The 26320-nt window shown below is 43.6% G+C and overlaps 2 protein-coding genes across 3 annotated transcripts in view; both read left to right on the top strand.

Annotated features, from left to right (window-relative positions):
* Positions 1–26320, top strand: part of Enthd1 (ENTH domain containing 1) — a 90041-nt gene that overhangs the window by 49953 nt on the left and 13768 nt on the right. For both annotated transcript variants that reach the window (XM_027403772.2, XM_035440771.1), the window contains exon 5: positions 20002–20406. In XM_027403772.2, the coding sequence (XP_027259573.1) occupies positions 20002–20406 (405 nt within the window). The remainder of the gene's footprint in view (positions 1–20001; positions 20407–26320) is intronic.
* On the top strand, positions 3479–3884 carry LOC107978682 (small nuclear ribonucleoprotein G-like). The gene has a single exon (XM_035440772.1). The coding sequence runs from the start codon at positions 3526–3528 to the stop codon at positions 3754–3756; it is 231 nt and encodes a 76-aa protein (XP_035296663.1). The 5' UTR covers positions 3479–3525; the 3' UTR covers positions 3757–3884.

Raw genomic sequence — 26320 nt, 5'->3', positions numbered from 1 at the left:
TGTGACCCTTTAATACAGTTCCTCATATTGCGGTGACCCCAACCATGAAATTATTTCATTGCTATTTCATAACTGTAATTCTGTTACTATTATGAATTGTAATGTAAGAATCTGATATTCAGCCACCGTGAAAGAGTCATTTGACACCCGTCGGCTCAAAGGGGGTGGTGACCCACAGGTTGAGAAACACTGTCTTAGGGATTCAGTGGTATGTGGAGCTGTGGGGACAGAGACTACCTCTGTGTCACCATACTTGCTCATTCTTCTTCTGCCTGTGTACTCCCAGCCCCCAGCCTCCCAGTGCCTGTTGTTGGGGTGTCTGGGGAGTACAGAACTGATGAGAAGAGAGAGAAACAGAAGCTTGAGGATGACCCAGTGGTTAAGGCAGACTGGGACTCAGAGGAGTGTTCAGGCTCTTTAAACCCTGCTCAGTGAAGCTACACAGCTTATTGATTGAGATACTATTTAATCAATGGGCAATATGGTAAGAACTCTCCTCGGGCTAATACCCTAAGTTAAAGACCAGAGATTGTACCTTTCGGTAAATGTAAACTACAATAACTATCAACTGGATACCAGTTGCAAAATTGACGTAGAGTTCCAGAAGGAAAGATTAAGAAATTAGATTTTAATTCAACAAATAGTTACTGGGTCCCTGCCATGTGTCAGGTGCTGTGATGGGCGTGGATATATGGCAGATTCTGTCTGTCCTCTAGGACCTTCTATCTGTCTGAGGTAGCAGACAGTAAACAAATAAAGTACTTATAACTGTGATATGAGGAATGAGTAAGACAGATGCAGAGCTTTGTAAATCAGCGATGGCTTGCATGGGAGCACTTCTCTGAAGAGCTGCAGGAGCTGAGGTAGGAGGGTGGAGAGGCCTGGAGAGGCACATTCTGAGTTGAGAAAACAGGAAGCGTGGACACCCAGGTGGAGGAGATTAATTTTTCCTTGAGGAGCCACGTGGCTGGAATGTAGCACAGGAAGCGGGTGGTGTGACAAGACGATTTAATCCTCAGTCCTTGAGATGTGTATGTGGGGGTTGGACCAACTGCTGAGTGCAGGGGGAGAGTGGAGTGGTGGGAGAGCAGAAGCGGAGGGGCCAGAGGAGAGCCTCGCCTAGCGTGGCGGTTGTGGTAGGACAGAGCCAGTGGCTGTGGAGAAGGCAGGACAGGCTGGAGATGTGTTCTGTCAGGATTTCCTGATGAGCAGGTGTTAGAGGGATGACAGAGACGATCTTGCTTTGTGCCTTTGGGAAGGGAGGGTGTGAGTGCCATTTACTGAGGAGGAGGCAGCAGGGGAGGGGGAACCTGTGGATAGTGTGTTAGCTGTGCCCAGAGACATCTCTAAGAGGCCGCTCTTCTCTGGGAGGACTGACTATAATTGAGGCACTGGAACAACTAGAGCAGAATGTAGGCTGTTCATTGTTAGGCTCACTTTCCCTGAGAAATGTGTTGTTTTAGAATTTCTAACCCTGCTTCCTGGATGGTGACTGTCTGCTGAGAAGTCTGATCATTCCATTACACATAATGCAGGCCCTTGACAGACATGCCTAGCCTTTTAATAAAATTCTGGGAGAAAAACCCCTAGTAGTTGACCCCGTCCTTGCTGATTGCAGTTCATGTTCAAGCTGTTGCTTCATTTTTTTCAAGCTGGCAGTTTGGCAAGTGTAAGTGGTCCCTGGCTTATTCATCTTGGTATTGCTGTCTTCCTCACAGTGGAGTGAGCTCTCTTTAGAGAGTTCAGTCAGCCTTCTGGCACTGTACCAGACACCCTCAGGACCAGCTCATAAAGAGAAAGACCTCCTTAGGATCACAGCTTTAGCTGTTTCAGTCCATGGTCAGTTGGTTCTGCTGCTTCGGAGCCTGTGGTGAGATGGCACATTGTGGTGGGAACACAGGGAGGAATGAAGTCTCTCACCCTCATGGTCAGGAAGCAAATGAGAGGACGAGGAGGGTGAGTCTCACAATCCCCTTCAAGTATATGCCCCAGTGAACAAGGGTCTCCTATTAGGCTCCACATCTTACAGATTCCATCACCTCTTACTAATTCCACTCTGAGATGTGTGTACATCTGGGCCTTCAGGAGACACTTAGCATCTCACAGTGGCCAAGAACCAAGCTGCGTACATAGTGAGCTGGTCTCTGGTATGTGGTCTACACTCACACAAATGTGGCTTTTGTTTGTTTGTTCCTTTCTAGAGTGTGTGTGGGTAATGCAGTGGCATACTGTGGCTCTCCAGCACTACTCTAGGTAAACCTAGAGAGTTCTGCAGCAGATTCATTTGTGTTGCTGGATGGGCATGCAACATGTCAAATCGATAAGCAAAGGACTGCAGTAATTACAAACCTTGATAAGCAAAGGTGGTAGCAACAACAGAGCTTGACTGTGGCTGTTAACCAAAGTCAGCTGTTTCAAGTAAATGCAGATCAGGAATGTGCTTTGCTTCTAGGCAGGCATTTGATTCATTTAACTTAGAAAAGAGAAACCCAGAGAGAAGTCTGCCATAGTTAATGCCTGTTGCCAGTCCTTTGCCCCCTGTAACCTTGGAAAGCTTAGTTATTCATAAATTCTCAGCCGTGGAATTGTGACAAATCTCTGCTGGCCACATCTTCACTGCCATCTCCCTGACTCTGTGGTGCCTGGTCACTCCTACCTCGACTGTTGTTATGTCTCTTTTCATGGCCTTACGTCTGTCCGTCACCATGTCACTTCCTCTTCAGAACAGCCTACCTGGCTTCTCACAGTCAAGCAAATGAACGAAGTGAGGCAAGGTCCTGGATGAGAGAAACTGTGTGTGTAGTCAGGGGCTAAAGGAAGATTCTAAGGGCAAAGCAGAAGAAAGGCAGACCTGAGAGCCACACCATGATTGGAGCATTAACTACAAATGTACATAAATCAAAAGATGAGTTACCCTCTGCCAGCATCACAGTTGGAGAGATACACCTTGGACAGAAACAAAGGCAGACACTGGACCTCAAATTGCCTTACACTGGAGCTCCCAAGGCGACTTGTAGGTCCATATGCCCAGTTCCCAAGATAACTCAGAGCTTCTGGACTTACAAACTAGCTTGAGCCCAACTTGATGTTATAGTCAGTGACCACCAACCAGAAAAGGTAGTTGGGCTATGTAAATGAGAGTCTTCAAAGAAACCAAGGGTTCACCTCCAGGGACTTTCCAGACATGGAGTACTTGCTGCAGAATGTTAAGCAACTCATTGTGTAATGGTTTTGTTTTGTTTCTCAGTGGGGTGGTGTTTTGTGTGCAGGCAGGGAGAACTGCTTTTGGATCCCCAGAATTCATGTAAAAGCCAGGATGGTGAGTGGTGTGTGCCCGTTAATCCAGTGTTGGCAGGAAACAGTAAGGGCAATGGGCAAGACAGGAGCATCCTGGGGATTTGCACTCAGCCCAACATGGCAAGCTTCTGGTTCACTGAGAAAACCTGTGTCAAAAATAATGTGGAAAGTGATTTAAAAAGTTGGAAAACAGCCTTTCCATCGTGCTGAGCCCACCGAAGAGTCGCCATGAGCAAGGCCCACCCTCCCGAACTGAAGAAATTTATGGACAAGAAGTTATCATTGAAGTTAAATGGTGGCAGACACGTGCAAGGAATACTATGGGGCTTTGATCCCTTTATGAATCTTGTGATTGATGAGTGTGTGGAGATGGCAACTAGTGGACAACAGAATAACATTGGCATGGTGGTCATACGAGGAAACAGCATCATCATGTTAGAAGCCTTGGAAAGAGTCTAAACAATGGCTGCTCAGCAGAGGAGTTCACATCCTTCCCCAAAGGACTGTTTGACTGGGGTGTATAATTTGGTCATGTACATTTTCATGAGAAACTTTTTGCTAAATAAACCTTTGTGATACTCAAAAAAAAAAAAGTTGGAAAACAGAAAGACAGCTGGCATTAACTCTGACCTCTAATGTGTACATGCATCAGCAAGCACACACAGTTGCACATGCATGTACCACACATGCATGCACACAAAAGGATGGAGTCGCTAAGTGAGAAATGCCCAAAGAGATTTGAAAGTAACCAAGAAAAACTTTCAGAGAGGAAAAGGGAACACCAGAGGGTTGGGAGGGTTAGGCAACAGTTAGCATGGAACCCAAGTGAGAATTGTAGATTTATATGCAGACCAGGGAGAAGCCAGGAAGCAGCAGATACCAAGGAGGTGGGAGAAAGGAGAGTTAAGACACAATGAAAAATGAAGCTCAGGGTAGCCAAGGAGAGAATCACAGAAAGAGGGGCAACATTGCAAATAGGCAAATTGCTAACTCACGTGTCAGGGTGTAGGAGACAAAAGACCAAGACCCTACAGCCAAGTGAAAGCTACAGAAAACAGCTAGACCAGCAGCAGACTTCCCAGCAGCCATGACAGAAGCTAGGACACAGGTGTCTTTCCAGGCATAGAGAAAAACCCTGTTCCCCTAGAATGTGCAGTTATTGATGAGGGGTGGTTAAAGAGTGAGGAGAAGACTTTGAAATGGACAAAATGTGTTACCCATAGACCCTTAGGACTGTGTCACCCCAAATTTCAGGAAGAAGGGGATTACTCTAGAAGAAAGATCTGAGATGCAGGAAGCAGTGGTGAGCTTAGGAGTTGATAAAGAGTTGGTAAGTGTAGACGCTGTTTACAATAATGACAGCCTTTGAGAGAGCTGAGCAAGGAGGTCACTGTGTGCCTGGAAGTGACTTCAGAAAAGAGTGGTGTTGAGAAGGGCAACAATTCATTAATTGTTGTGGTAAAGAAGGCAAACAAGATAGGGCCAAGTCTCCAGGCCAAATGGACCAGACCCCTAAATTCTCCAACATGGACACCAACAACAGCAAAGGCATCTTCCTGGGAGGGGAGACCCTGCTGGAGCATTTGGAGACCCAGGGAATACTTCCAATGGAGCAGAAACCATCTTGCCTGGAATTAGGAGAAGGCAGAGGGGCAGGCTGCAGAACTTGTGTGTACAAGCTTGCTAGTGCTGACTCTGACACTCAGAAGGAAGGTTTGACTTAGCACACATCTCTGAGTCACATGATCAAAAGGCTTGAGGTAATTAAAAAGAAAATTTATCAGTTGAAAAAGAACTATAACACCTAATTTGTAGTGTTAGAATGAGAAGTAATCTGTCAGGTAACCATAGCCATGCAACCATTTCAGGACCCTGAAGACTCAGAAGATGGGTTCATATTCAAACTTTAGACACCCCAGCCTAAATATGTATATTAGGATGTTTCAGCCTATCTGATTTTGCTTGAGATGCTAATACTAAAGTAGATACCAAGATATCAAGTCTCTATATGGAGACTTCACAAGGAGGGAGGGGTGAAGGTAGGGAAGGAGGGAAGGAGAAAGAGAAAGGGAGAGGTTGAAGAGGTACAATGTGGTGGAAGAGGAAGAATCTAATGAGGAAGCCATGGTAAGATTTCCTGGGAAGGTGCTCAGTCTCATCTTCCCCCTGAGGCCATTGTCATCATATTGGGTCTACCTGGAGAGCAGATAACTCAGAAAAAGGGTGCTAGAAGTCTGAGAGGACATTCCTTCAAGAGATGCCTACAATAGTGGCCTCTACCCCAAGCCTCATTATAATCCCAAGCTCCTATCAGCAGTGGGAAGATGGTCATTGCCTGACCCAACCTTATGACAGGCTTTGAGAAATGTTCTTTGGGTTGATGGCCCCAAAGCTAGGACCCTGACTCATGCTGGATGTTATGGTCAGGACCCAACTGCAGGAGACGGACAAGGTAGCTGTCAGCTGTGGTGGTGAGCCTCTGTAGCTTGGTAAATGGGACTGGCCTGTACCCCAGGGTGAGTCAGAGCATGGTTACACCCATGTGAGAATGGGGGCCGGGTGGGAATCACGATTACCTTGGGTCTTGTCTTGGGGGACAGAGAAAGACACCAGAGGTCAGAGAGGGAGGTGCTACCTACAGTCAGGTTGTCAAACTCATGACACCTTTGCCTCCAAAGGGGAAAATGTATTTGAGTCACCCCATCACTGGCATCTGGTCCTTTCCACCACCAATATCTCTATGTGTTCCTGTGGAAGCCTCTTCCCTTGTGACCTGGCTTCTTCCTCATGGCCTTTCTTCTACCCTCTTTCTCCCTTGGTCACTCTGCCACAGCCATCTTAGATCATCTTAGATATTCCTGAAATGTGTCAAGCATCTGTAGGGACTTCTCTGTCACTGGAACATTCCAGACCTCTCTAGTCCCCATGATCTCTTCCCTCACCTCAGTTGGTTTGCTGCACCACGGCCCCTCTGATGGTCCCCAGCAGCCTGCTCACTCCCTGGCTCTGCCTCTGCCCCTAAATGGTTTTATTTTCCTCCATAGGATTTATCACTGTCCGACTAGCTAAATATAAATCCTTGTTTAATTATTCATTCCCCTCCCCCACCATGTAATATAAGCTCTAGGGGGGTACAGTCTTCATCTTTTTGTGCACGGTCATATTTTTAGTATCTAGAATAGTGTGTGACACACCACCTAATAAATATCATTTGAATGAATGAGTGTATGAAATGAAAGGAGCAGAAAGAAGAGGGGGGCTCGTCAATCTTAAATGCCACAGAAACGTCCTGAGACAGGACTGAAAATTTTCCACTGGATTCAGCAATGAACAGGCCAGTGCCAGCCACCCAGGGGCAGCTCCATGGGAAAGGAATGGAACCATGCTAGTGTTGTGAGGAGCCAAACAGCAAAGGAAGAAACAAACTCAATGCAAGCATGTATTGTTGCCATTTGTTTGGTTAAGTGGCACAAGAGAAAGATAAAACACAATGGCAGAAGGGGCCCTCTGTGGAGGTATTTAAAGTGGAAGTGACTAGCCTAAAACAGAACTCTCACATGGTCTAGCAATCACACCTCAGGGAACCTTTTCAAAGGAAGTGAGATTGCTATATGTGGAAGAGATGCCCTCCCATGTTCACCACAGCCAAAGTGTCCCTCAGTGGAGGAATGGATACAGAAACATGGCTCCTATACACAATGGAATGCTCTCAGTTTCATCCCCGAAACAGTGTGGCTGAACCTGAAGGGCAGTGTGTGAAATAGGACAGGACAGGCACCATAGAATAAACCTTATACATGTGGAATCTTCCAAAACAGAACTCAAAGCAGAAAGGAGAACAGTGCTCCCCGGGGTGTGGAGATGTTGATCAGAAGTAGTAACGTTTCATCTGGGAAGAGGCTCTGAAGCCCCACTGTACAGCATGGAGCCTGGATAAGCAGCAGTGCAATGCTTGAGGATCTAAAGGAAGAGATCGGAAACAAAAAAAAACCATACAAAAAACATACAAAACCCTTAGTATGTGAGGTAGTAGGCTTGTTAATTAGCTTCACTTAATTTCACGTTGTATTTCTAGACCAAAATATCACATCATACAGCATAGACATGCACAGTTCTCATGTTGAGCACCGCTTGCTTAATACATGTGGATGTGCTGATACGGAGGGGGAAGAGCACCGCCACTGGCCTGGGAGCCGCTAATGCAAGGCTGAAGACAGGAGGAAGTGCTGAATAGAACGAGTGAGTCTCGGTGACAAGCACAGGACAAGGAGTGGGCTGAGAGCATTGCTCCAGACCCCCCAGGCTGAGGTTGAAGGGAGGGCTGGATACTGCATAAGCACAGCTCAGCTGGTTAGCATGAGGGGAGCTCAGTTTGAAGTCTGTCTTCTCCTGGTGCTGGGGCAGAAGATTGACTGCTAAAAAGCAAGTGGGAAAAGTCAGGTTGACAGAGGTGCCTGAAGTGAGGGTTTGGGATTGTATTGGAGAAAATGAAAGCTAAAGACCAGCCAAAGGACGGGCCCCTCCCAAGACTCCAGACCACTGCAGACCATGAAGTTACAGCGGTGTGCTTCCTCCAGCCATGCTCAGGCAGAAGTCTGGGTTCAAGGTAATCTATAGTGGTCACAAGTCAGGAAGTGCAGAGAGTTGGAGGATGATGTCTTGGGCCTGGAGTCCCATGCAAGGGAACCACAGTAGAGGGTGGCTTCATTAGCTTTAACTGTCAATTTGACACAGCCTGGAGTCACCTAAGAAGGAGATGCTTAGATCAGACTGACCTGTGGGCATGTCTGTGGGGGCTTGTCTTGAATGTTAAATGATGTAGGAGGCCCTGCCCACTGTGGGCAGATAGTCATGAGTTCTATGAGAAAACCATATGAGTATGACCCTGCCGTGAGCCAGTGAGCAGCATGGCCAGCCATTGCTCCATAGTTCCTGTTTTGGCTGGAGTTCCTGCCTTGACTTCCCTCAGGGATGGACTGTGATGTGTAAGCCAAATAAATCATTTCCTCCCCTATGAAATTAGAGCAGGCTCTCAAGGGAACCTTAAAGGACTCTCAGGTTCACTCCACTAGAGGGAGATCCTGGGGAGGAACCCTCACAGGGCCATAATGGCCAAAGCAGCCACCACCAGCAGAGGGACAGTGGCATTGACCAGGAGAGAAAGAGACAGGTAACTATCTCTTCTAACACCCACAGGACAGAACACAGGGATAAGAAGAGATCAAAACAACCCTGAAGATGAGTGGGGAAAGGGAGAGGGGGGTCAGTGGTGAGGGCCCAGGTGTATGTGGGGATCTCAGAGAGGCTGGCCTGCAGAGGTCAGGCCCCAGCAGAGGCTGGGGGAGCCAAGTGCCAGTCAGTGATGCTAGATTCACTCTGCCTGCCATGTCTCTCTCAGACTTGATGCTAGATGTCTCTGCTGTTGACTCTGCAGCCATCTTCCAGCTCTCTATTTCCTGCCACCCACTGATTCATTAACATTTCTCCAAGTTTTGAAAGTTTTAGATACTATATTTGGGTTTTTTTAATGAAATCTGCTTAGTTTAGGTTTTATAATTCCTTACTTTTCACTCATCTTTCAGAATTTTTTTTTTCTTCTTAGCCAGTGTATCTGGTATTTTATTTCCATGTTCAACAATCCCAGTGACTGAAGCCTTTTCTGGCTTTTGCCTCCTCAGCACACAGTCTATCTAAAAAGTGGTATTTGGTGAATGAAAATATAGAGGGTGCTAGGTTAAGACAGAATAAGCAAAACATAGGTAAGTTACAAAACAGTGCAGCAGCCATTCAAGATGAATGTGAGCAGAAAGCTGTAGGCTCAGGGACCATGCGGCAGTCTACGTCTAGGGGAAGGGACTGGTTTGCACCATCTCTGGAAATCAGTAACGTGACCCTAGAGAGACATGAGCTTGGGATAATGTTGATGGTCTTTACAGGTCTCTTCTTGGCTTATTGTGAATAAACACACAGTCATGCTCCATAAGAAGTAGCATTTCTTCTTCATTCACAATGTAAATGGCATTTAGAGGCTGGTTGCTATGCTGTGGACCTACCTAAGATTTGCTGCCGAAGTAAAAAGGTGAATTATTGGTGTGCATGCTTCTGTGTCTTACCTTCCTTCTCTGTGTCACAGATGCCACCTGCTGAGGACCAGTGGGCACAGGCCTTGCACCATCACCACTTCCAGGCAGAGCTGTGGCAAGAGCTCTGTGGTTCATTGCTTCGGTTGGCTCCTAATAACAGTTCTCTGCACCTGGTAGTGAGACCCTTGGGCCAGGCACAGCTTCAGATATATTGTAGTTTGAAATATTTTCATTCTGGCCAGAGTTAAACTTCTCACCTGATTAGGTTTAACTTTTTACTCATCTGGAGTCAGTGTTTGCTTGTCGTTGTGATCTGTGGGTCACCACCACTTAGGCCTTTGTGCACCTGCTTATCTCACAGAGCCTGGTGTGTACTTGCAGCACAGGGTGACCTTTACATGGCAGATATCAGCTTCCATTTCACCAGAGCTGTAGAGACATAGATGCTGAGATGGGCGGCAGTGATTGCCAGCCTCACAAAGGCCCTGCATCCTCCCTTCCCAGAGATGCAGTCCAGTGAAGGAAAATGGGATTTCTATTACAGTGGAACCTCAGCTAAGACGAGTGCTTTGCGCCCATTTTGTAATCCATTCATTACAATCCATTTTTATGGTGTGAGCACTGTTAGCTGCTCTACTCGAAGATGCTTATTCAAAGTCCTTTTCTGTGTCCCCCTTTCTGTCCTCCTGGTAGAATGGAGCCTCCATGCCAACTCATTCTGAAATAAATCCTACACTTGTGAGTCTTGGACTTCAGTTTTGAATGTGTTTCTCCCTTCATGCTTGGTTATAGTTGCAGCGTAGCTGAATGTGATGGGGCAACTATTCCACACTTAGGGCAGACCCTCAGGAACCAGTAGCTATTCAGATTTATAATTATATAGGATTTTGTACATGCACCACAAGAAAAAAAAAACTATGATTTTTTTGTGTGTCAAGCATATGATTTAACTTTTACATCCAATACCCATTTTAGGTTAATGACCTGCCTGTTTTAAACTAATATATTAGTAAGCAATTTAAATCATTCCCTTGTTAATAATTTGTAACCATGGCCTCTTAGCAAAATGACCTCATTATAATCTTCACATCCTATTTCCTCTGATTAACTTAATTACTAAAAGGGAAAAAAATCCTTCAGTTTCGCCTTTTTAAACTACAGAAAGCCATATCTTGGCATCCATCTTCAGTCATGTCTGCCAGCTCTCTCCTTTGTAGCTGTAATTGGATCCTGTGCGTCAGACCATCAAGAGAATGGGGTACAGTGCCGCCTCTGTTGGACTAGAACGCCCAATATTAGACTTATAATAACAAGTACATAATAACACAAAATGACTATAGTCCCTAGGACAAGCCCACAGAATTGCTGAAAAATGAAAAAGAGGAGTCATGTGGGATGTTCCTGTCTGTTGTCAAAGTTGCTTCACTCTGAGCCAAACTGAAGTGATCTAACCCTTGTGAACTAGCCAGACCACACCTGGCCCACTGACCAGGCTGGTCTCTTTGACATGGAGGTTGTTTTCTGTTTTCAAGCTTTAGGCATGTTCATGTTGGTCTGTGTGGAAATTGTAGCCTGGTTTCTTCCACAGAGAATACAGCACTTCCTGAAGGATAACTATCAAGCCTAGGACGACTGGCCTCTCAGAACCCCATTTTGTATTAATCAGGTATATTGGCAGAAGACTAAGGCGAGCTGGAGCCCACTCATAATTTAACACTGAGCTTCCTATTGAGTAGTCGGCTGGATTGATGCTGGAGAGAAAGCTCTGACATTCAGGTTTAAATTGAAAAAAAATGAGAAGCCAGATAAAGCCAGCCAACCAAATTAATTCACTCAGAACTCCTCCCTGCTCTTTCAGTGAATTCACAGAAATTGTCTCCTGGAAAAGGTTGGGAAGCCTTCTGGAACAATCACACTGGTGTTTGCAGGGTATGCATTCACGTATTTGTGTTTAAATATACAAAGACGCCCCACTGATATACTCCATCAGAGCCCTCACATTCCTGAGAGCTTTAGAAAAATGTCCGTGAATGCTGTCCATTCTTCATGTGTTCAGCCACCATCTTCCCCAAAATCTTGCTTCCCAGGAGATGATGCATAGGCTCAGACACATATGGACCAGCTTGATCCTGCTCACATGCCCTGCATCTCACAGACAGACAAAGTGGTCCTGAGGTAAGACTGAGGTATGGACACAGCACACATCCCAGGCATAGAATCGTTAGTGAAGAACAACCCTATAGGTACAGCTGGATCTACCATCTTTCAGTTCCCCAAGGCAAAAGACTATTGAGTTCACCAGTCTGACATCTGTTCCTCTGCCCTTGAATCCCATGTGATCCTGAATAAGCCCCTAGGTCTCTGGGTATCTCAGTACCTTGTATCTCAAAGGACTGCATCAGAATATCCTCTCTTCCTTCTCCTGGCTCTACAGATGAATTTTTTTTTTTTTTTTTTTTTTTTTTTTTTTTTTTTTAGTGACCATATCATTGGGACAACAATGACTATCAGACACTCTGCCAGTTTCTTGTGGGCTGAACAGTTCAATAGGATTTGTGCTCAGCGGGAGATCACTATACTAGAAGTGACAAGAAATCAGACCAAGTTAGAAACAACACATTTGTTTAGTGCTGTGATCCCTGAGCTTAGGATACTGCTGGACACATCCTCATACTTAATACACTTTTGTCAAATGAATGGATTCATTTGAAATAATGAGATTGGCTAAAAAAAAGTCACTATTCATATGGCATTCATTATGCAATAATGAGTAAGGAAAACAGATTCATTTTAACTTTGAAGGTTAAAATTTTTTTCATCAAGAAATTGGATTGAGTTTTGAAGAATGAAATCATCTTTGTCAGAGTTGGAAAGAATCCTGCAGACTGAGGCATGCCCATGAGCAAAAGCATAGACTCATGTGAGGGGTACCAACCTGGAAGGTGGCAATCCTTGGCCAGATGTAAGGAGGGGAGAGAATTTTAGGCCAAAGGAACAGCTGGGCCCAGACTTAGTACCAGGAGGGGTGTGGACAGGAAAGCATTGCTGGGCCACAGTTTTTCAGGGACAATGATGGAGATTCAGCAAGAAAGGCAAATTCATGCAGAGCCATAAACTGTGTTAGATAATTTGAGGACCAGTTGTTCTGGAAGGTTGTGTGGAATGGACCAAGGGAGCAGATGGAAGATCCAGAGACTGTGGTTGAAACTTCTAAAATAACCAGGTGCTGGGGAACTTGGTGTCCATGTCAGTAGAGGAGAAGTAGAGATCAAGGACAGGAGGTCAGGATGGTGAGATCTCCCCAAAGGAGTGTCAGAACTCAGCAGAGACCAGGGTTAAAAATGTGTGAATGGATTGCAAACAGACCATCCTAGTTATAGCTGAAGTCTAGAAGTAAATGATACTTTATTGTAGATCAGAAAAGTGATATGTGGAGGATATACTACTACATTTCAGAGGAAAGGAGCAGAAGACAAGGTGGTGGCCTGGAGAACAGGAGAGCAAAGTTCCATCAAGGTGACTAAGGAACAAGCTTCCAAAAGAGCTTCCAAAGTGCCCCATGATTTCTGTTTCCTTACTCCAGACTCCTGCCTGTTAGTCAAGAGGTCCATAGCCCTGGCTTTTTCCTGTCTTTCAGCTGGAGCACCTCCCCTCTCTGCCACATACTAAAAACTAATAACACTGAATGGCTTGTGCCTGCCCTGCTGATGCCACATGGACGCTGGTTCCAGCCTTCTTTCTTCGTTGAAGTTCCATTTACTTGTACATGTTCCCATCTTTCTCATCTTCTCTGACTTTTTACTGTGTTTGTGTTGCTGGATGATTGACCTACTTAATGTCTTTCCAGACAGAGCCTTTTACAGCCCAAAGTAAATAGTATGTATCAATTAGCCAGCCCTTTCTCTCCCTTCATTGCTCACTCCTTTCTTTCCCCCGTTCCTTCCTTGTTATTTTTCATGATACTCGGTATCAAGCACGAGCTTAACTTATACTAGACAAACACCCAGATGCTAAGCTGAACCCCAGCCCCAACAGTTGTTGAATTGAGCATTCTATTTTTAAAAACTATTTTTATGGCTGGGCATTGGTGGTGCATGCCTTTAGTCCTAGCACTTGGGAGGCAGAGGCAGGCGGATCTCTGTGAGTTCGAGGCCAGCCTGGTCTATAAGAGCTAGTTCCAGGACACCCTCCAAAACCCAGAAAACCCTGTCTCAAAAAACAAAACAAAACAAAACAAACAAAAAAACCTATTTTTATGACTGTTATACCCATTACTTTTTTTTTTCTTTTTTACATACTAATCCCAGTTCCCTCTTTCTCCCCTCCTCTTGCTCCCCTATCTTCTCCTCACCCCCCTCTTTGTTCCACAGAAAGGGTGAGGCCTCCTATAGGGAGTCAGTGAAGTCTGTTCCAACACCACATTGAGGCAGGACCAAGGCCCTTCCTCCTGTGTCTGGGCTGAAAAAGGTATCTCCCCCATAGGAAATGGGCTCCAACAAGCCAGTTCATGCACTAGGGATAGATCTTGGCCCCATTGCCAGTGGCCCACAAACTTCCCGAGCCACCTACTGTCACCTGCATTCAGGGGGTCTAGTTCAGTCCTAAGCAGGTTCTCCAGCTGTCAGTCCAGAGTCAGTGACCTCCCACTAGCTCGGGTTAACTGTTTCTGTGGGCTTCCCCACCCTGGTCTTGACCCCTTTGGGATTGAGCATTCTTGATTTTAGGTTTCACATACAACATGCTTTGATGTCCAGAACCAGCATATAAAGCTGATGTCAGGAGGAGGCACATTAGGGACTTGTTAAATTTAGCAGATATTTGCATTCCTTTCCTATGCAAAAGCATCCTATAGGCTGTAAAGTCAGAGTGTGGGAATTTCATATATGATCGGTGCTATATTGTATGTAATTAAGTAAAATAATGAGTTCATGGAAGTGTGTTTTATCATTTCAGAAAAGGTATGGATTAGGGTGGAGTGTTATCTATTGGAAATAGCTTCTAGAAGCAGTAATTGTTTGAGGTGGGTCTTGTGGAGCTGGTAGGATTTAAACCAGTGAAGCAGGAGGGTGTTGGCTGGTGGGGAAGATGCAGGAATTGGGAGTCCTAGGTCAGCCTGAGAATGCAGCACAGCCTCGCTGTGGGTCATTTCTTGGTAAGTAGCAAGTAAGCCGTGGAGAGCCTTCAGAACCCGTGGAGTGCAGAGTTGGCCACTGGCATAGGAGGGGACTTCCACATCCAAACTATAAATAACTGAAGTAGTGATTACAGAGAATTAATTTGGCATATTGCACAGAATGGGGTGGGTGTGTGGAACTGGGCTGACAGCAGAGAAACCCAAGGCAGCTTTGTTCTAGAATCTTCAGAACACTTTCATTTTCTGTTCAAGTAAGCATTTTTCTTTTTAAGATAATGTGCTGTGCGTCTGAAATCATTTTTCCCAAGCACTCTACCATCTGAGCTGTATCCCCAGCCCCTGTCACTAGGACTTGGGTTACATCAGTTCAATTCCTGGCACAGTTAAAAAAGACTTACTAGTTTTAATAAAAGTCCAAGGAACCAGTTTGCAGTTTATTCTTCCTAGACTATCAGGAAAGAGGTTGATAAAAATAGAAGAACTTTAGTCTAACTTGTTTTGTTGAATTTTTAATATATTGATTAATGTAGTTTGATTCTATGAAGTAGGGTTTCATGTAGCTCAGACTGGCCTTGAACTCTCCATGTAGGATTTTCCTGTCTCCACCTCTCAGACAATGGCAGCATTTACATCATGAGCCTCTCATTGAATTCCTCTCATCAGACCCTGTCATCTCATTGAATTCTTAAGCTTGTGTTTAATTTTAAGCTTTTGTACTAAGTATTAACATATCATCTTGAGTCTTTGCCCATGACGGTGCAGATACTTGGGGTGAGAGTGTTCTTGGGATATTTTCATGGGAAAATCATTGTCATCCCAGGCTGTCCTGTTTTACAAATCACTGAATTTTAAAGTGATTTCTTTACAGAAAGAACAAAATATTTTTCTCAAATACAATGGAGAATCAAGGGGAATATTTAACTAAAAATTCTCTTTAAGGAGTACTTTAAAGTAAATATAGTAACATACATATACATTCTGAAATACCATGAATTTGGTTTCCTACTAAGATATATTAGTGCTTCTAACAAAGCCTTTTACCAACTAAATATAACTGGGTCATATGCAAATTAGTAATATTTCAGAAGAGGTTATTTTCATCTACCAATTTTCTGTTTCCTTTTATTGTTAATAAGTTGTTAAACTATGTTAAATTTAGAAAAACAAAAGCATTACCTTCTCTTTGGTTCTTGTGTCTGGATTTTTCCTCCCATTGAAAAGACATTGAACACATCTTCTAGGACTGGCACTGTTGGGTGCTGGGACACAGAGACAACTCAAGGCGACTGTTACCATCCTGGGACAAGGCTTGACTGAATGAAGTATTACAGTTGCTCATCAGGCTCCAGTCTTTGGTAGTTGAGGCCATAGTACGACAAGGCACAGACAGAAGGGCCAGGGCAGGCATTGGAGAGGAAGCAGTACTTGGGTTGAATTTTCAGAAATAGAAGCCACCCACATACTGCAGTAGAAAGCTGGAATACCAGGACTCAAGAGACAGAGGCAGGAGGATCCTGATTTCCTGGATGACCCCAACTACCGAGTCAGACATTGCCTTAAAACCCCAAAAAGTAAAAAATTAAAAGTGAAAAGATATGACGGCTAGAAAAAGTGTGATTCCTGGTGGAAAGCTAACTAAATTTCTATTTTTCCTCTCTATATATCTACTCTGTATTTCCCTTCTTTATGAAAAGAATTAGTCATGATCAGGATCTTACTTCTAAAACAACAAACAAACAAACAAAAACAAAACTCCCTTGTATCTGACATAACATACTCACTCACGAACCTTTGGCAGAAAACACATTTTTGTGTAGGTATCAGTTACGTTCTTTTATGAAAAATTTAAAATCTTAAAAAACATAAACCAGAATAAGTAACTGATCTTCCGTGATTGGAGGGAGATGGGTGGATGGTTTCAGAGAAGTCTAGTTTTCCACAGGTCGGGGGCTGTTGGTCTGTATTTTATCTTTTAAAGCAGAATGTGACCGGGTACTATATTTTCATTCACAAGCCGTGGTGACTTACAAGACCTAGAGAAGCTTAGGGTTTTATTCTTGGTACTTTACTTTAGAAAACAAGCCACATGGGACTTCTTAATACATTGTTTCAACTTGTGTTCTTACCCCTAAGACTAGTACAGGCAGAATTAACCACAGGGATGAAAAATTTACAAAATAGATTCTAGAAGTTGACACTCAAGGCATCTTAACAGTTTTTTTTTTTCCTTTCACACATGAAGCTATATCCCAGGACACTTGAGTGACAGATGATTTGGTCTACTAAGGAATCTAGCTCCTGGCTTAAATAGTTCACATTGCTTACCTTTATGTCTTATAACAACTGTTCTCCCAACCTGTTAAAATGAGCCTACAGTACCACAGTCTAAGATGCAAAGAGAAATTTTATCTTTCCCTTAATTTTCATGCCACACAGATACTTTAAATGTTACACAAATCCTTGAAACTGTATTCTCAGAAGGAATGAAGGAAGCATTGAGCAGGTGTTCTTCTCTTGAAGCTTGGGCCGCTTCTTCCTTGAGCTATGTGTTGCCAATTCCCTCGAGGGTTGGCATTTCTTCAGCTACAGCAGCACTGGTGTCATCCAAAGTGGGATCCTCTTCATCAGTTCCTAGACCAAGCTTGACCATCCTGTAGATCCTGTTAGCATGTGCCTGGGGAATCTTCCAGACTGACCCTTCACAGACTTGTCAATCTTGTCAGCCTCTGCCTTTTGCCTTAAGGTTTTGAGAATGGAGTGGTCAGGGTTTACTTCCAGATGTTTCTCTGCTGTGTCACCTATCGTTGAGTTGTCTTTAGGGGCTTGAGCACACATGATTCTCTCTGTGTTTGCTGTTCACCCATAAGTGCTGTGACGATACTACATTCGGATCTCACCAATGACTTTGACCTTTCCCTCTACAATGTCTTTTATAATTTTGTAGAAGTTTTCAAACTTCTTTCTCTTCCTGTTTTCTTTTTCTCTTGTGGAAGCTCCAGTCCTTCTTTGGTAACTGACATAAAAGTCTTGCCCTCAGATTCCTTCAGCTGTGACACACTTTATCATTGATGGGCTCTGTTGTACAGATCACTTTTAAGTCATGCTGTCAGAGACGTTCCACAAAGGCCAAGTTAGCTACTTGGGTCTTGGTCTCAGCTGCAATAAAAATGGATGTGCTTCTGGTTTTCCTTCGTTCTGATGCAGTAGTCCTTGAGAGAAGCCACCTTGTCCCCAGAAGCAGATGTGTGGCATCACAACAGCTCCAACAGCTCAAGTTTTGAGTCTTCATGAATTCTGAGCTTTATATTTTTTGAGAACTGCTCATAAAACTTTTTGTAGTTCTCTTCATCTTCTGCAAGTTCAGTGGATAGTTCAAGCATTTCTTGACCTTACTCTTTCTGATAACTTTTAATAGTTTGCTTTACTGCACCGTTCTTCGAGAGAGACCCTTGGAACCAACTGCCCCTTGAATGAAATTCAGACTCTCCATAGTCTCCATTAGCAATGTCATCCATCAGGATTTTGTCAGGTCTATCAGGATGCGCACACCACTAAAGGTCTTCTTGGCTGGTCATGTGGCCTTTTTAGTAAATGAGTAGCAAATAATTCAGGCAAATACTTGATTAAATATATTAACATCAGTTCTAAATAATTTCTATGTAAACCAAATAGGCTTCATGTAGTTCTTGCTGATCCATGAACTCTTCCTTAATCTCCCTCTTCTCGTCACTATCTTTTCTTCTTTTTCACTGGAAACAGCATCTTCTTTTGTCATCGGACACCTTTTCTTCTTTTTCTTTCTCTTCCTCTCTCTCTACTTTTTCTTCAGCCTCATCATCACCGACTTCCAAGAGTAATGGAGTAGCCAATGAGCTGAGTGTGTCTCTTCACAACTTTCCTCCAAATGCTCTACTTAGTCTTCCTTCAGGTGTAAGATAGCCTTTGTTCCCGGCCCATTGGTTCACTGTGTCAGTCCTCACTGGAATGATGGACCGCTGAGGACTCCCAGGGAAGGCCCTAGAGCCACACTCTAACAAGTCCCCAGTATTGCTGCCAGGTGATCACAGTCACTTTCCCAGCAACCAGATACACAGAATAAACAGCAACACCAAACTGGCCAGTCATAAAGATATCTGCACCAGTCTGCAAGGCCTCCATGAAGGCTTTGGTGCCAGACTGGGCAGTAGTGTCAAGGTCATTAATCAAGTCAGCCTTGGCCATTCCAGTTCCAGTATCAGTTTAATCTTGTTTGTTGGGAATGAGATTAATGTACAGCTCCTTCCCAGAGTCGTGTACTAGGACTTGTCAAACTCTCATCTCTGATCTTAGCCAGAGCATCTGATGAATTTGAAATAAGCTCCCTCAGAAAGATCTCTTCATTCAAATAGAAAATATTGATGATCAAGGTCATTAACTGAAAAATTAAAATTGGTCTTGGGTCTGGGTTTCCTCAGGCATCTTTGCTGAGTGGCCACACACAAACCTCAACTAGCCTTCCACACCACGACAGTGAAGCAATCAATATAAATTTCTTGATCTTCATAGTTCTGGGTAAACAGCAGAAGTTCTTCTCCTGCCTTGGAGCTGCTGAGAGCCTGTGTTTGTATGCATTGTGAAGTGTCATCCATGTACTCTGTGATGTGTGCAATCACCTAACAGTGAACTCCACAGGCTCCGCACCCTCCTCCCTAGTGGAAGTGCCAGAGAATACACACACCCCTCTCACTGTGTTCTGATTCTAATTTCAAGAACCCAATCTTAAGGAACAATTTCTTCTTTCCATGTCTGGGTTAAGATGAGATTCTCTGAGAACAGTCCCTCACACTGAGGGTCCCTTCTAGAAACTCAGTCCAGATATGTGGGTTCAGGCAGTGGTCTCAACCCAGGTTCACCTGAGGTTTCCGTTTCTTACACTGCCTCAGCCCCTTCTGTCCCAGGCTCTCCTGGTGCTTTGGTGTGTTAGTGGCTATTTAGTGACAAGAAAGTTTGCATTGTAGTAACCATCAGAACAGCTCTGCAAAAAAAAAAATGTGTTTTCCTTTACATAGACAAAAGATTCATTAAAATGATGCTGGCCCTAAGGTGCTTCTGAATGTACCTCTGGGAAAAGACAGCTTTCATTCCAGGAGAGATGAAGGGTTTGATAAGGATAGAATGATGTATATTTTGTCTAACTAATCTTGTAAAGAATAAAGGTTTGAAGGTACTAAAAATATAGTGGCTCAGAGACAGATCAGTGAGTGAGTGGAGAAATATTTAAAGGGAAGTCATTTGAAATGGTCTGTGCCTTGTGTTTTAGTTCCTCTGAGAGGGGGGGGAAGGCAGTCACCAAATGACTAAGGCATCAGTTATAGCTCGAAGGTACTTGAAATAGAATATACCAGCCTAGTAGTAAAGCAGAAGACTAAATAAGAAAGATCCTATTTATTAAAACGGATTTTATATGGAATGTTTCAGTTTTAATTTGGGCTACTTGCTATTTTACAGATGCTGTGTCTACTCCCTCAGAAAAAAGACCATCAATACAGACAAATATGAGTTTAGCCAAGAGACTGGAGAAAACCATCACAAATACTCTCACAGAAAGTTCCCCACAAACTCTTCAGGAAAAGCAGACAGCCACAAAAAGCTTTGAAACACTGACACCTTTGCAAGCATTTAGGCCATCAGGTAAAGACCAGTTCGTCAGCACGGGTTTGAGAATGTCCAAGTCAGCATCCATGTTCCCCAACCAGTCCTCGGTGGAAACACTCTATGTCTCACCCGCGTTCAAAACTGTCACCCCAGAGAAGGAGCCCAGATCCAGTAAGGCCCTGCAGACACCTAGAAAATCCAGACTCTGCTGGATGGAAGATATGGAAGATGTGAGCCTCAAGCCCTTAGCCATGCGGGGTGAGTGTACCCCAAACAAGCAATGATTGGAGTGAAAGTGCTCCGCAGTGGTGTCTGTGGCTCTTCTGCCTTCTGTCCTGCTCTTGTCTCCTCCCTCACTCATTATCAGTTCTAGCAGGATGTACACACCACTGAAGGTCTTCTTGGCTGTCCATGTGTCCTTTATAGTAAATGAGTAGTAGATACTTCAGGCAAGTACTTGGTTGAATATATTAACATTCATTCTAAATAATTTCTCTGTAAACCAAATTAGACATTACTGGCATTCACTGAGGCTTCCAGTTAAACATTTAGGTAACTCATGAGGTGATTGTGTGCAAGAGAAGTGGTTTGTTTTGTGTGCAGGCACATATGTACACAGCTGTGTATTCATTCTTTGAGGCTCTATAGTATTTGCACCAAAGGGGCAGGCAACCATGTTCTTTCTCTGTCTTTATAAAACATCAAGGAAGGGGCTGGGCATAGCAGGACAAACCTGTTATTCCCAGCACTCTTCAGCAGAGGAAGAAGATTAAGTTCAAGGTGAACAGGGCTGCATTAACGAGCCCCTCCCTATGTAAAACGAAACAGAATGAAATAGGCTGTGGTATTATTTAGATTGTGCAATAGAGAATAAAGCCTGGCTGTTGGCTGTCAGCAATTAAATCTTGTATTATGAAATTAGGCTTTCTTTTTCAAAGTTAATTAGTAAAAGAATAGTTTGTTTGCACATGAATTTAAAAAAAAACAGTGGTGGTTTTGTTGGTGCTTCTGTATGATCATGCTCACCAACTCAAATAAACTCAAAGATTTCAACATACATCTTTTAAACAGCTTCAAACAAAAATCAGAGATGCATATAAACAAAAATAATTGAAGCCAGAATGTAAAAATACATAGGAATAAGAACAGTGGGGCAGTGCAGGGGTTAAATGAACTGACCTTGGTTTCGGGCAGTGAAGGATAAAAGATCCTCTTTGAAAAAGAGGTTTCAAAGATTACTCTGTTTAAAACATTTTGGTATTGAATAGCCTAAAGGCAGTAAAGCTGAGTCTTAGGGCTGCCAAGAAGCTCAGCAGGTAAAGGCACTTTCTACCAAACCTGATGATCTGAGTTCAATCCCCAGGACCCCACACACTGGAAAGAGAGCATCTACTAATACATGTTTTCTTTGGACTTTCATGCATACCATGGCATAAGTGCACATGCACACGGACAGATGGGTGGATGGACAGATGGACGGATGGATGGAAGGATGGATGGGTGGGTGGGTGGGTGGGTGGGTGGGTGGATGGATGGATGGATGGATGGGTGGATTTTTGCTTTGTGATCAAATAACTTTCTTGCTGAGACTGCCTGCCAAGGAAGACACCTATGCTGTGCTGTGGTGGCCTCTAGGCATGGCTGTGCTCTGGGAAGCTGCTATGGTTATAATGAAGTTGACAGGCCATTTAATTCCACCTCTTTTTAGCAATCTAGAGGCGGTGGGACCTAGCAGGATGTAGCCAATAAATGAGGTGAACTAAAGTCTCATGCAATAGCCAACTTTATTCAGAGCATCAGACAATTTATACTCTGGGGGCTAAAAAGAATCACATGAGTAAAGTGTACTATCACAAGGACCTGCTACATGTGGCAAAAACATGTTTTTCCTTAGAGGCATGTACTTGAATGACAACAGCAAGCACTAATAAGTCATCTGAAAAAAGCTCCTATCCACTACACCTGGGAGGAGCACGAAAAAACATTCCAAGAACAAGTCCATGTCTTGAAGAAACTGAGGTCTTAAGACTCTTGTTTTCGTGGAGTTTTTTCATAAACACTCAGAAGTCTCCTCATAAGACTCCATTCTTGGACCGTTTTCTGACACACCTCCAATAGTATTCAAGGTGAAAAATTACTAAAAGTTGGTTTAAGTTATCAGAAGATGACCAAGGGAGAAACACAGATCTGGACCCCAGGGAGAAGAATATTTTGATGAGTCCCAGTTGACCTCAGTCATCCTCTCCATGGGTTCCCAGTCTCTCTGGGCCTTGGAGCTTGAGTTGGAGGGTTTCAGAGTGTCTCAAAGCCCAAAGTGACTCTGGGCCAGTGGAGAGAATGAGGAGCCACAGGGAAGCAATTCTTTGTCTCTGCAACTGTGTGTTGCAAAGCTGTATGCTCTCAGAGAGAAAAACTAAAACTGGTGAGCTTCTGAGAGACCAGCAAGCTAAGCAGAGCTGCTGGTAACATCTTATTTCAGGGGACAAAGAGCAAATGAGGATGTTCCTGTCATTCAGCTGGGCCCAGGGGACCTGACAGACTATGCCACTCAGCCACACTCTAGGAAGGACACATCAGAAACAGAACTATCTGTATAGGCAGAAAAGTCCATGTAGAGTCCACAGTGGCTGCCTTGGGCTCCATTCCACACCTAGAAAACAGACCTTTTTGTGAAAGCTACTGTAATTTTTCACGGAAAAAAACTTAAGCATTTAACCAAAAATTCCTAGGTGAAAGAAGGAATGAACAAGTGTACAGAAACACCACAAGAGCAGAGTCACAGATGTCAAGAATCTTGAGTCACAAGGCATATAAAAAGGGCAGGTACTTTCAAATAGAAGATAGACTTTCATTAGACCATTACTATCTATGCTGTGAAGGCTGAGTGGACATTGTAAAGCTGAAAAGATACAGTCCTGAAATGAAGACCCTGAGCATACACTGGTCCACATGGCCTAGCCGGCATGCCCAGCCTTTGATATTGCCAAGTGACACTGTCACCTGCGAAGTTTACACTCAAGAACCAAGGCTCAAGTCACAAAAAGAAAATAAACAAAAACAAAAACCCTTACAAAACTCTGATATGTTAAGTAAGTTCATGGTTTGTGTTGGGCTGGATTCATAGATGTCATCAGTTCTGTGTGGCCACATGCAGCTTAGACCATGTGTCTGACATCCCCAGTAGAGAAACCAAGGGCAGTTCAGGATATAGAGACACCAAGGGGTGGTGATGGAAATCTTGAGGGAGACCCAGAAGGGTGAACCCTATAAAATCTACCCAAATCCTTGACTGATCATTAACTAACTTGTAGTGGGATCCCAGTGAGTACCACCACCACCACCCCCAATTCCTGCTGGAAACCAAAAGTAAAAGAAAAGGCCTTCAGCCTCCGTCCACTGCACGGGTGACAGTTTGAAGAGTCGGACAAGTTATCTGCCCCCAGGAGTGAAAACCAGTCTTCAGGGGACAGTCACAGAATCAAGGGGCTCCGCCAACATGTACTGTGGCATTTTTAAATGCCAGACATGGAGCTGGAGATTTGGCTGAGTGCTTAAGAGACTGTAATGCTCTTGCAGAGGACCCAGGCCAGTTCCCAGCAGCAGCACTGGGCACCTCACAGTGTCCTGTAACTCCAACTCCAAGGGATCCAATGCCTCCACTTTTGGCTCCCACAGATACCCTCACTCACATGCATAAACCCACACAGACACTTAATTAAGAATAAATAAATAAAATACCAGACATTTAAGGAAATAAGAAGACATGAACCATAATGAAGGACAAGGAAGAAGTTAATAGGAGCTGACCATTAGATGACAGACACACTGTGATTAGCAGATGGGTCCATGAAGCAGCCATTAAAAATGTCTTCAAGAACTTGCCTGACTTGGTGGTGAACACTTGTATAGGCAGCTCTCATGAGGTGGGGGCAAGAGGATAATGAGTTCAAGGCTCGTCTAGACTACATAGTGAGTTTGAGGCTAGCCTTGGCTACAAAGTAGGATACTGTCACAACAATCAACAAAAAATGTATTCCAGGACTTTAAGTAGTCACAATGAATGAACAGAGAGGACAGTCTCAGAACACAAAACTATAAAAGAACAAAATAGACATCACAGAGATGAAAACTAATTGAAATGACAAATTCACTGGAGCTATTTAGCAGTGGACTGGAAATTAAGGAAGGAAAAGTAAGTGAATTTGAAGGTAAATCAACAGGAACTATCTAATCTGAAAATATAAAAACTAGCAATACATTTAAAAAACTTTAAATGTATGTTCTCCAGATACAATGGGATTAAGTTAGAAAATGATAATAAAATACTCTGAAGAACCCTAAATTTTGGGCCCTTACTGGTACACTTCTAGTCTATGACAAAGAAGAAACCAAAAGTTAAATAAGGAAGTATTTCCAACAGTGGCTGATAATAAGAAAGACAGTGAAAGGGCAACACTCAGCCTGCACAAGCCCCAGGTTTAATTCCGTGCATCACCAGGAAAAAGAAAGACTCAATAGCTACAGACCCTATAAATACCAATATCTAATGAGTGTAAGAGAGTAGTATGTTATCAGTAGGTCTGGGCCCTTAGTTGAAATGGATAAGCTGGTAAATGACTTAATTGGCCTGAGATAACCTTTGTGTTTCTCAAAGGTCATAAATAGATCTATGTACATGTGTGTATGCATTCCCATGTCAAAGGTGTATGTTATAAAGTATGCATACACACACACATATATATATATGTTAAGGCATATATATATGGCAAGTGCATACATACAGAAACATAAATACCTGAGTGTATAACCAGAACCATCGTACATACAATGCCTCAGTCCCATGTAGTTTTACTGGTATATTCTAAGGGAGGAAAAACTTCAGGCTTCCACCATTCTTTCCGAAAACTGACAAGGCATTACCTCATCATTTCATGAAGATGGCTAATCTGCTACACAGGCCTGACATACAATGCAAGAAAAGTAAATTAGAGAACAACATAGATTACCATCAGATGCAGACATTCTTAATATGTTAGCAAATCGAATCCAGCAAGATCGAGAAGTGACAATGTGCCATGACCCAGTGGGATTCTTCCCAGAGCTGTAGCGTTGGCTTGACATTTGAAATGAATCTCTGCAATCCACCGCATTAATAGAATAAGATTTAAAATGATATAATTATCTTGATTCATGTAAAAATTGATACAATTCTACATTCAATTATGATTATAAAAAATGTAAGCAAATTAGGAATAAAGAGGAACTTCCCTCAAGCTAATAATGAGCATATTTTAAAATTCGACTGCAGACATAATTAATGATGAAAGAGCGAATGCTGTTCTGACTGGATCAGCAAGAAAGGAAGGACGTGTGTCTTTCTGTACCACTTCTATTCAGCAGTGTGTTGGAGGGCCCAGCCAGGCAAAGTCTGCCATAGGAAGAGATAGAAGATGTGGATACCAGGAAGGAAAAGGTAGTATTGCCTGTGTTCTATAACATGGTTCTTTATGTAGGAAATCCACATAGACACACCAAAAAACCTAAAACCAAACAAAACAAAACCATAACAACCACCCCACCCCACAAAAAAAAAAATAGTAGCTAGATCTAATAGGTAGGTCTAGCAAGAGTTCAGGATCCAAGGTCAGTGATTGACAACCAGGTGCTGCTCAAGGCCAGCCTGGGCAACAGAGCAAGGTTCTGTCTCCAGACAAAGAAGAAATTGTATTACTGTTTACAACTACGGACAGTTAGAAGTTAAAGTTAAAGGGACTGGAGAGATAGCAGTTAAAAGCCTGTACTGCTCTTGTAGAAGACCAAAGTTCCCTTTCCAGAACTCACATTGGAAAGTGCCCAGCTGCCTGTAACTCCAGCTCCAGGGGATCCAATGGCTGTCTTCTGGCCTCCTCTGGCACCTGCATACACATGGCATGTGCGCGCGCACGCACGCACACACACACACACACACACACACACACACACACACACATCTTTTAAAAATTAATTAAAATAGCCAGGTAGTGGTGGTGTACACCTTTAATCCCAGCACTCAGGACACAGAGGCAGACAGATCTCTGCAGGTTCAAGGCCAGTCTGGTCTACAGAGCAAGTTCCAGGACGACCAAGACTACACAGAGAAACTCTGTCTCAAAAACAAAACAAGAAAGAATAG

This window comes from Cricetulus griseus, chromosome 2 (genome assembly GCF_003668045.3).
Source record: "Cricetulus griseus strain 17A/GY chromosome 2, alternate assembly CriGri-PICRH-1.0, whole genome shotgun sequence".
NCBI classification, from domain to species: Eukaryota; Metazoa; Chordata; class Mammalia; order Rodentia; family Cricetidae; genus Cricetulus; species Cricetulus griseus.
The sequence above is the reverse complement of the archived record's forward strand: the minus strand, read 5'-3'. Positions and strand labels throughout refer to the sequence as shown.

What these genes read in the sequence shown, in the direction of transcription:
- LOC107978682 (XM_035440772.1), top strand. Translation starts at nt 3,526, where the DNA reads ATGAGCAAGGCCCACCCTCCCGAACTGAAGAAATTTATGGACAAGAAG.